The 11,675-nt window shown below is 42.4% G+C and overlaps 1 protein-coding gene across 3 annotated transcripts in view; it reads right to left on the reverse strand.

Annotated features, from left to right (window-relative positions):
- cdk6 (cyclin dependent kinase 6) overlaps nt 1–11,675 on the reverse strand; it is a 37,785-nt gene that overhangs the window by 14,459 nt on the left and 11,651 nt on the right. For all 3 annotated transcript variants that reach the window (XM_005728720.1, XM_005728721.1, XM_013909764.1), the window contains one exon: nt 11,084–11,251. In XM_005728720.1, coding sequence (XP_005728777.1) covers nt 11,084–11,251 — 168 coding nt within the window. The remainder of the gene's footprint in view (nt 1–11,083; nt 11,252–11,675) is intronic.

Consider the following 11,675-nt stretch of genomic DNA (forward strand, 5'->3'; position numbering starts at 1 on the left):
GACTCCAGATTAAAGGACAACATTCTCGGAATTCCTTTCTGCTGAGACCATCGTCCTCAGCCCTGCCTGCTGCTCTTTCCTCCCGGCTCCTCATCAGGGAGGAAATGGCTTCTCCTACCCCCGAGGACCTCCAGACCTCCTAGGTCAGACCTCCAAGCCCGTCCGCCTTGCAACATCCGTTCCAGTGCTGCCAGTGCATGCTGCATGTACGGGGGGGCTTGTATGACAATAAGGTGCATGCACGTGAGCAAGGGTGGGGTTGGGAGTAGGGGCATTTGGTTTGAGCTATGTGAGTATTTGCATGCGACTTAGAGAGCACCTGCTTTAGCTTGGATGAGTATGCGTCAGTGCCAAGAACCTTCTTGTGCTAGAGTGTGTAACTGCAAATGCATGCAAGTCATCTGCAGCATGTGTTTGATGTTTAAGGGATAAGTCCGTTTATTACAGCCTGGGCTTTATTTTTCCCAGATTAGTGCATCTTTGTTGTCAGTGATTAGCCCGTGTGTTTACCAGTTAACTGAAGCAACATTTCGAAATGGCAACTTTCCATCGAATCAGAAAAATATAACATCTGAGTAACAATTATGAACAATGAACTCTGGGACAGGCCATCACCCCCCAACGCCATCACGGTGCCGAAAATTCAATCCGAAATTTATCGAGGTAGCTTTCAAAATAAGGTCAAAGTGACTTTTTGGTAAACAACAGCAACTCTTATCTGAAGTAAATCTACTGCAGAATGGCTTGAAATTGGGTGCGGGGCAATCTCAATCTTAATCCAAAAAGAGATGCGGTGAAATGCCCTCATGGAAGCTGCTCATACCACACGTCACAATATCGCTGAGCTGAAGGATGTCTTTAAAAGGATGTTCCAAAAGTCCGCCAGAATATTGTGCAGGGTCTGCACTTTTGTTAAACACGTGTGAAACCTACGCTCGCCTCTTTGCCAATGTCGTTAGAATCACAAATATTGGCTGCGGTTGCACAAAGTAACAAAATAAGCAATAAACACTATAGCTCGGCGAGAAAAACAGGACCTACACTGTAATAACCAGAGTCAGTCATTCTTTTAGGTGAGCAGAACGTTTTTTTGAACTATTGGAGACCACATGCTTCATTCCTCATCCCATTCTTCTTCAAATCTCCAGACGTCTTCCTGTCAGTCAGCGTGACCTGATGTCATAAGGGGCTGCAGCGCCAGAGGCGAGGAGGCTGATGGCGCTTGGCTCGGGGCCCATGTTTACATTCCCTGTCACTGAGGAAGCCTAGGATGAAAGAGCACCACTGCACAGTGATACACGCCCTCCACACACACACACACGTAATCGAAAAGAGCAGGATTGTCGAAAGTCGATATTTTCAGTTGCTGAATCAACCGGAATAGAGTGGAGTGCACTTAGGTTTGAGCACATTCCTGAAAACAATCCACAACAAGTTGAAGTCTTCCTAAGAGAACCTCAGAGGAAAACGTATAAAGACTCCGGTGTATGTGGGCTGGCCAACATTTGGGTGAAGCAGAGCGGATGTCATAATAATAAGCATTAAACAGCATTGTGTCTCCAGAGAAACGTCAGCAGTCAGCCATCTTGTAAACACCATTATTTCATTCCTCCTTCACTTTTCCTCTCGCTCCCTTTTTTTTGTTCTGCAAAAAAAAGAAAAAAAAATTCACAGCCTCCGATAATCACTCTGCCCAGACCAGGAAAGAAAATAAAGGAGAAGATTTAAAAGAAAAATGAGGTGGGGGGGAGAAAAGGTTCATGGAGACAGAGACGCCTGTGGGATGGACTGAGAGAGCGCGAGAGAACTACAGGGGCACAAAAAAGAAAAGTGCAAGAGCAGCACACAAACTGTATACAGTAAAACGAGGGGCAGTGAGACTGCTGCCAAAGTATGCACAGCGTACAGGAATGCAGCACGGGGCCCTCGGCACACAAAACAAAGACAGCACAGTCAGTGGCTCTCTCTCCCCAGTGCTACCACATCCGCACATCATTAACTGGAAAATTCCTGATATATGCTGTAATTCCCCCCCCCCCTCCTATTCCTCTTGCTGCTGCTGGTACAGACTAGGCTTTAAAATCCAGGTGACTGGTGCATGTGCACATGTGATTCACACGCACCAGTCAGTAGCCTCCTTTTCAGCACCTGCTGGGTTGCCAAGACATCGGCAACAATTAATACAGCAATGTGCAGAAGTACGAAAGTGTGTGCACATGCGTGTGTGTGTGTGTGTGTGGGGCGGGAGGGGGGGGATGGGATCTCTAATCATATATGTATGTGTGTGTCAGTGTGTGTGTGTGAAACCCTGCGAGTGTTTGCTTATGTCAAACTGAGGCCAACCCCTTTGCTCCAGCCGGCTGCAGTCAAAGCATAGAGGATGACTTTTCCTTTTTTCCCATGTGGAGCCGTTTGAGGAGATATCTAAACATTCCCACATTCAGTGCTGCACGTGCTCTCCTGCGTGCACTGCGAGGACTTTTTCCCCTCCCTCCCTCGCCCAGCCTGTTTGCCTCTGTCTCTCTCTCTCTCTCATTTCTTGCCTGTCCAGAGCAGAAACACATTGTTTGGCATGAGGACAAATTCACAGACATGACGATCCGCTTCATACTTTGTCATCGCCGAGTTATTTCATTTTCGCCCGAATGTTTCTGAGCTCTGCTGCATTAAACAGTGGCGGTGCACAGCTGATGTCTGACATAGTTGGACGATTGCATCGGCCCCTACAGCATGTTTTGGAAAGAGGCTTTTTTTTGTTGTTTTTTTAAACATTGCATTTGGTTTAAGGGGGTGGGGGGGGTGGGGGGGCACGACACACCTTATTTGCATGATCATCACTATCTTCTAAGAACATCATGACACTTTTTCCCGCCAACAGATTTTAACTGATATTTGTAGTCAAACGAGCGTGCAGAGGTGGGAGACACTTTCATAGTGAAAATGCAAATGCAGACTGAATACAGTCAGACTGCTCTTGAAAGTCTTGTAGAGTTAAAAGCACGTCTGCCGTTTGAGCATGGGCAGGAAATCTGGTTTCAATTTGTTTAATGTCGTCTGAGATACGGGTGTCTAATTCTGGTACGGGTAGTGGGAGGGCTGCGAGAGGGAACCGGGGGGAAGAAGTGGGAAAACACCTTTGATCAGGTAACAGTTACAGTCCCCTGCATGTCACCAACCAACATTTTACGGGAAGTGGTGGCTGTAGACGTGCAGATTGTTTGAGACGAGTCTATTCAAAGTTATGCAAATCAGAAAAGCAGCAATGAGTAAAAAACAACAAAAAAACAGTGTTTGTATTCAAAACAAGTAAGCCTCAGTTTAGCCAGGACATAAAATTCCCTTCGGCTCCCATGTCTCTCAACGCACTGATGTAAGATAAGATCAGAGGCAAGACAAAAAACATTTTCACCACTAATAAGCTTATCTTGTCATTCCCAGTAAATGATGGCTGCGCGCTCCATGTCTTTTCAGTTAAAGCTAGAAAAACACAAGAGTTCAACAGACACCGCTCGCATCAAAGTCTGCTGGCATTCCCCTTCAGTTTTCCAAATTCAATTTGAGTGGCAACGACATGCGCGTGACAGACATAACAGTGGAACGCAATGGGCATCATGGGATCATCCTGTCGAGCCTTGTATGACGATGATTATCAATGTGTGGATGGCAACAATGGAAAGACCCCTATGGTCAGGTTACAGGAAGTTATTTATTGGAAGCTTCACCTAACTTGACCTGCATGAGTCACATGAAGCTGAGGGGATTCCCTTATCTTACCGTTAGGAATTTTCTTAAAAACACTGAGCTGGATTTCTCCTCAAGCTCAAGGTTTAACATGAACTGATATGTTTCATGCATTACGTATATGGTCAATAGGGATTAGCTGACCTTTTCATTAATTAAATAAAACATTCATTAATGCACAGGAGTGAAGAGAGAGAGATACGAGTTCCTCAACGTGCATCCATTTCCATCATTCCAGTTATGCAGAGTTGCTGATTTGTTACAGAGCCCTGAGCTGGATAAGCAGGAGAGGATCGATTAATGCTCAGATGATGGAGGCAGATTTAAAGGACTTTTCTGCTAGAATGGCTTCATTTCCCAGAACTTTAGTGGGAGTGTTAATGAAAAGTGTAAGAGTTTAGTGTAGGAGATGAAGTTATACCAACATCCTGTTGATCCTAAGTGGGCAGAGCAGATGCTGTGGTGTGTTTGAAGGGAAAAAGAGATTCACTCAGATGCATAATCAACAATAACCAGCCCCAAAAATCCACCGTGCATTAGTTATTTCCTAAACATTCAAAATTCATCCACCCACAGCTATTACAAGACACCATAAAGTGTGTTTTCATTGTTACTAGGCTACCTGTTGCCTTTTTTGGTAGTTATTTTAATGGTTAGAGTTCATATCCTGTGAGACTGAAATGGAAAATTCTCCATAATAAAACTCTTGAAATGACAGGAAAAAAGATCTCTGCCTTTATTAAAATAGATCAGAGTCTTACTAACATCCAGCAGTTATGGTGCGCTCTACCAAATAATCTACACGTTACAAACTGTGTCTGTCAACTAAAGGCATGCGTGCTCCTGTTTGTGTGCTCCGATGTTTATGGCCTAGTGTTGGTGCTGGCATGTGGAAACTGTCTGATGTGCAGACTCTTGTGTGCAGAGAAAGCCTCTTTAAGCTGTATTTGTTCAGAGAAACACTTTGCACGTCTGTTTCAAAACACTGCTGTGACTCATGAAATACAGAGTTTGTATTTCATGATATTTTATGTGAATCTGTTGCATGTGCTTTTCGTTGCAACTGCCTCTCGAGATTTATTTATATTTACCTACTTGAAGTTATAACCTTCGCCAAGGAGGTTATGTTTAGCATTTGCATGATTTCCCGTCTGTTAACATAATAGGTCGAAAGGTTTTGAATGAATCCTGATAAAACTTTGTATGTTTTATGTTTGTAAAATATGTCACAACAATTAATACATGTCACATGTGATATTTAAAACGGTTTCTCATGGGCTCTGCAACATGAAGGACGTGATACCGGTATGTGGGGTGTCACATTTGACGTCTCACCTCATTTTTACATTTCACGTCCCTTTCTTTCAAGTTGACCTTAAAATCTGCTATATCTGTAAAGTTATGACAAGAGAAAGAGCTAGTTAAACGTACTGCAGCATAATATAAGATCATAAGATCAAGTTATTCATGCCCAGTTACAAATAAATACCAATCATCTACTACCTACTCCTACAAAATGTTTGTGTATTAAAAGTAAATGTGTTATGCCATGTGTTGGCACTCTTTTAGTGCTTTTTGGTGAATTTATTATAGATTCTTCTTTATGTTTTCTGTTCACTGTGTACTGGTGATGCAAATGATTCCTAGAAGGTTCACTGACACGCGTCACCTGCAGGGTTTAGGACGCTGTCACACTGGAAGCCGGTCAGGCCTTTAAGAACTCGAGTATTCATTTTAGATGTTGAATGAAATGAACGTTGTGCACATTTATGACAGATTCTCTGAGAGTGTATTGCATGTTTGTAACATCTATAAAGTAGAATATAGTATAAATTTCTACTTTTGACAGCTCAACTGAACTCCGAGTGGAATGAATTTTAAGAATGTCACAGTTTTTACATTTACAGCCACTCCCTGTTTAACGTGGTTTCTCTTTTTCTCAAAACCCACTAGCCCGAAGAAGGGCCGACACTGAAAAGTCACAAATTACTGCATCTCTGCAAAGACTATGTGCAAAGTCTTTTAGTTTTGCAAATTAAACAACAGTCATCCCAAAGCATTTCACATTCTGAGATAAAGACCCTACCAGTGATTTAAACGTCTTGATGCATTCTCAATCATCCAGGTAAGTAAATCTCCAAAAGTTGATTCTGTTCATCTGGATGTAGCATTTTCCTGCAGCTTTTATAAGACTGGGGAAACCTGCAGTCAGCTGAGACTGAAGAAATCACTTGAATAACTGACGGAAAACGCTACGTCCAGATGAACAGAATCAACTTTTGGAGAACCCTACCAGTGTTGTCATCCTGCTAACAAACCCAGCGTTTACTAAGTCCATTAATAATCTCATTACATGTTTTCTGTCACTTTATGCATTTAAGATGCAAGAAAAGGTTGTGCTACTCTGTGAATTGGTTTGTTTTGTATTAAAATGATGTGACACTTCTTCCCATTTCCAAAAAGATTTTGCTTCAAGTGCTTTGGCAGAAGGAGGATCTTAAAGAGCCCTCTGCACTCTTTCCTGTTATGTCAGATTAACCCATCAGCTTTTCCCATCTGCCTGTCACTCAAGGCAGTACAATGAGGCTGTAGCCAAACTAGGGTCATAAAAAAAACCCATCAACAAAGCAATGGTCCCTCAGGGACTGCCGGGGGGCACCCTAATCTGGACCCCCACACCAACCCTTTGGGTGGTCTCCCTCCCCTCTCCCTCTTTTTACTCTCCACCTCCTTTCTACGAGAAGCCGATTTGGTTGGGTTGGGGGGCAATCACTCATATTCATTCATGCGTGCACCCGGACTCCATGACCCATTTTTAATGCACGTGTATTAGCAAGCCACCATGTTGCTATGTGAGGCAGCAAATTCATCACAAAAAGAGAAGTTCAGGCAATGCTGGTAAATCATCAGCAGAAAGTACAGCAGTGCTACTTTCAGTTAGCAACACTGGGGAAAGAAAAAAAAACCCCATAAAAGTGAGTGAGGGACTCTTTGACAACTTCATGCAAATGTTCATTTCAGTCATCTTGTCATTCTAGAAGTGCTAAATGAATCACTTTGAAAGTGAGAGAGAACCTCATTCGCTTAAGCAACAGCAGTTCTCTAAAGCCCATCTGTCTACCAGTAACGGTGGCATTAGGTGACTAAATATGTAACTGTTGGTCTGTTGGGCAAAGGGGAAGATCCTCTTAAACACTGTGTGTGTGTTGCATACAGTGTAGATTGTGCACTTTATTATTAGCAAGAGGAAACAATGAATGGATGAATGGAGATTGTGTATGTGTGCGCGTTTGTTTGTGTGTGTGTTGGGCTGATAGGGGGATTCCAGACGCAGGAACATTCATCTGGAACCGAAGACCCCGTCCTCGCAGCTCCACACCAGCGCGTGCATGTGCTGAGACACACACACACACACACCCCATCTCGTTTTGTGGCCCAATCTAACCGAGGAAGGAAATGAGTGCTCGAGTGTGACTGCAAACAGATTAACATGTTATGTGCTGCTCTGTGTGTGTGCGCGAGTAGTTTCGGGGACTTCATAACTGCTGCTCATATGTGAAGGTGAATCCCCTAGCAAGTATTCTTTCCTCGACAAAAATGCCCCCGTCTAGTCATAAAAAAAGAAAAGAAACTATCACACCTACTTGAGACAAATCCTCAGTACAACCACATACACACTAAATATTGTGTAACACTATGCAAATTCTATGGTTAATCATGTCTTCATCTACTATGAATAATCATCAGTCAGGATGATAGATAACTGAGGAAATACTTATCTTAATCTAAAAAACGTACCCTGTATGATAATACTGAGAAATTATATGTTTATGGCGTGGCCTATGATCATTACTCAAACTGAATTTCTTTCCTCTTAAAGACTAACCCAGTTAAAAGCAGCTATCAGGTGTAACCTTTGGAACCGTAACCCATCTGTACTTTCCAATAACTGCTGCCTTAATAATGAAAGTGCAAGTTCACATCAGTGTTTCCAAGACAAAGACTTTACCTGCCATTCTGCCCACTTATGTGAATGCCTCCCAGGGTATTTGTTGAGTAATCTTAGCATTTAATTTAATTATTAACTTAAAATTGAACAACAATGCCATCCATAGTGGATCTACCAACAGACACGCCCTCCATTCTTATTTATTAAAGTCGCCACCAACACTTAGCTGACCAGAGCACATTTTATACTCCTCTATTAGGAGCAAGTCCAAGCTCATGTACATGCCTGACATTATTGCCAACAGAGTGTGAAACCGATGACTGAAAATATCACATCTGGACTTTAAGAAGACAACGTACACAAAGGTCACTGGGGCATGCATGCTGGGATGGTCAGCTTACTTGACATTTTTAATGGGTTTGGGGTTTTTCTTAAATCTGGAGATTTGTTTCATTAAACTGCCTTTAAAACCACCAGAAATGGTATTTCTCCATAAAATTGCCTACAGAGCACCAGAAGTTGTTACTGTGCAGTAGATGTAAGCATGTCGGCTTTGGCTGTCACACAGAGAAGAGCACCAATGATAATGCCACAGACGAGCAGAATCAAAGCTTGTCCTCTATCAGCTCAGCTTTCTCGACATTTATGTCACCTGCACCCAGGTGGATTATGGTGGATGCAGAAAAGTACAACACCAGCCTATCCAGGTGCATGCACTTTTTCCTTCTGACATATTTCTGCCAAAAGAAAAAATAAATTAGGTTTTTGCCCCACTCACATGAGCCTTCAACAAGCCTTAACATAAGGTAATGACACTATCCCAATGGACTCAAAAAGTCCAGACACATTAATGATGAAATTTCCTAAAAGGCGGGCAGATCAGAAAAGCTTTGAATAAAAGTTTTTTTAAAAAAGGAAAAAGAAACCCAAAGTACTGAGCTACTGTTGCTGCCTACCTTGATCTTGAAAGTCTCATCTCTCCTCATTTTAAACTCTTCCAAAGACTCTTTTCAGTCCCTCTCTATATATATTATCTGGTCATCAGAGCCCAGAGCTCAGCAGTTAGGCATCAAAGTCCCGACAGCGGGACGGGAGGGGTGTCTGTCTCTCCTTGCCTGTTCCATCCCTGTCTGCGACAGCCACTGAGGGATTCCTGAGGCAGGCCACGGGGCCCCTTGGCTCTCAATTTACACAGAGAAATCCTATCATTTGGCGCTGTTCTGCCGAGCTACCCGCTGATACCCTGTAAGTGCCCGCTACAACACATTAGACGCTTTTCATCCAACTCTCAGGGGATGGGAGGGAAGTTCAAGGCAGTGTGTCTTGTGTTGGGCTTTGGGGTCAGGAGTGGGATCCACCAAAAAGCCTTGAAGACAACGTCGGCATGAGTTTGAAGTATCCACACACACATTTTATGAAGATCCTACTACAAAGTGCATGTTCGAGGATGGTTGGTACAAATAAATAAAAGACAACACACACACACACACACACACACACACACTAAGTGAAACCCTGTAGAAAAGAAAAGAAAAAGGTTTCGAGTCCGTTTTTGAATGTAGTTACAGCTGTAACTGACTTCAGGTCAGCAGGCAGGTTGTTTCCAAACAGCATCACAGTAACTGACAGAACCTCATGAAACTTAGGATCTAATTCTGGAAACAGTTAAAAGACCTGCACCTAATGACCTAAGAGGTCTGACTGGGTTATAGGCACTAAACCAGTCAAAGGATTTTAAAGGTAATTCTCTGTTAAACTGGGAACCAATGAAATGCCTTCAGTACTGGAATAATATGTTCAAGTTTGCATGTACATGTAAGGACTGTAGCTGGTGCAGTGAGCTTAAGTCATTCTACTGATGATTCTAATAGTCAGTATTAAATAAATAAAGACTTACAACAGTCTAACCTGCTAGATATGAATGCATGGATCAATTACTCAAAGTCAGTTTGAGAGAAGGATTTTCAATTTTGTTTTTATCAATTTAGGTGGATGTAAACAGTCCTCGTGACTTTATCAACATGACAGAGATGACTGTCCAAAATAATGCCAATGTTTTAACCTGCTGACTGTGTTTGAGAAAAAGTGGTGATAAATATGAACAGATTTTCTCTCCTATTTTTAGAACAACAAATATTTCCATCTCGTTTCTGACTTCCAGCAAATAATGTCATCAACGGATCTTATTCATTTGTGATCGCTATAGCAGTATAACAGTTCACCTTTCTGTGTTTCGGCGATTTTTTTTTTTTTTTGTGCAATTTTGAATGCTTTGTTTTTTTTTTTACACTGTCAATCTCGTGCGAAGTCTCCTGTCCAGTACAGAATACGTTCACCGTGTCAAATTTACATAGATCTTCGATCGCTAACAGCGTTACTCAGAAGTGCTGTACTGTAAGTCTTCTCCCCAACAAACACAACACTGTCGACGAAGCATTTTGCACTGTCAAAGGCACCGAAAGGCAGAGGAAGATGCTAACCATCGCACAAAAAGTTGGACTTCTGGACACAATCAGATAAGTCAAACTTTACTCAACTCATTCTTCTTGCTTCCTCTACTTCTGTACCATTGATTCATTAATGTTGAATTCTCTGGCAGCTGCTCTATTCCCATGTTCTGGACCTGAAAACAGGGTTTGATCTTTGGTTTCATTCTATAATATAATTCTATAATATAAAACTATTTTCAGAACGTAACTCCCGCGAAAAACGAGGGAACGCTGTACCAAGCAGGAGCATGTGAAGGTTAAAGAGCGATGGACCAAAGAAGGACCCTTGAGGAACTCCCAATGGAATTTTCATTGTGCAGATCTAAAACTGCTAATTGAAACATGAAAACTTGTATCCATTAGGTATGATGGCAACCAGCTGAGAGCCCGACACGTTAAAACCAATTAAATCGCAAAGCTGTTTAATTAAATCATTACAATCAAGAGCCACAAAGTCAACAATGGCATCAAGCACAACAAAGAAACAGTCTGTGGATCACTGTTGATCTTCAGGTCACTGATGACTTTAATAAAGGCAGTTTCTGTGCTTCTATTGGTTCTGAAACCTGATTCAGTTCAGGCGCTTCAGTTGTTTAGTTAAAAAATAAAAATAAAAATTAAACTATAGATAAGATCAGAAGTAGGTCTATAATTATTAATTGCCAATAAATCCAGCTATAAATAAACTTGCCTTGCCTATTTTTCTTCAGTAGTAGTGTGATTGCAACTCAAAAGAAGAAGAAAATAAATTTAAAAAACAAAAATCACCATATTTCATGGTGAGAAGTCTTGACGCGCTCATTCAGTCGGGAACCCATGCGCTTACAGTTTTGCGAGTATTTGTTTTGAAGGCCTCCACTGGATGAGACCAACAGCGTTTAAAAATATGACGACCATAACTCACCACTGACGTGAGCGCCATCTGGAAGCTGTAGATGCGAGCTAGACCAAAGTCGGCCAGTTTGATCTGTCCTCCGCTGGTGACCAGGATGTTTTGGGGTTTTAGGTCACGGTGAACCACGCGGTGCGAGTGCAGGAAGTCTAACCCCTGGAGCAGCTGGTACATCATATCCTGTAAAAGAACCAAAGAGGGAAACAGAGGGGCAGCAAGGACATAAACTTAATATGAAGTTTAAAAATGGATGGTTTAATTATGAGACTAGTACAGCAACGGCACTATTGAACGCATACGGGGCAAATAGGGCTGAGCGGATGGTCGTGGATGTTGATTACATTTGCAATATGATTACGTCTGACCTGTTGGATCGTCACTTCCGAAACAGTTCGTGCTAACTGTCTACACAAAGTCTAGGCTGCAAAACCTTGCACAGCTACAAAGATTTGAATCCATTTCTCCTTTGCCCTGAGCAACGAAAGGCCAGAGTGACAACAGCCTGCAGTGAAAAGCATTGTGGTACGGAGGGAGTTAACTAGAGCAGGCCTGCGTCTTTTCTCGCGGCAGATGTTTGATAACTGACACACACACACACACACAC

Source organism: Pundamilia nyererei, unplaced genomic scaffold (genome assembly GCF_000239375.1).
Source record: "Pundamilia nyererei isolate P.nyererei 1_Seehausen unplaced genomic scaffold, PunNye1.0 scaffold00030, whole genome shotgun sequence".
Lineage (NCBI taxonomy): Eukaryota > Metazoa > Chordata > Actinopteri > Cichliformes > Cichlidae > Pundamilia > Pundamilia nyererei.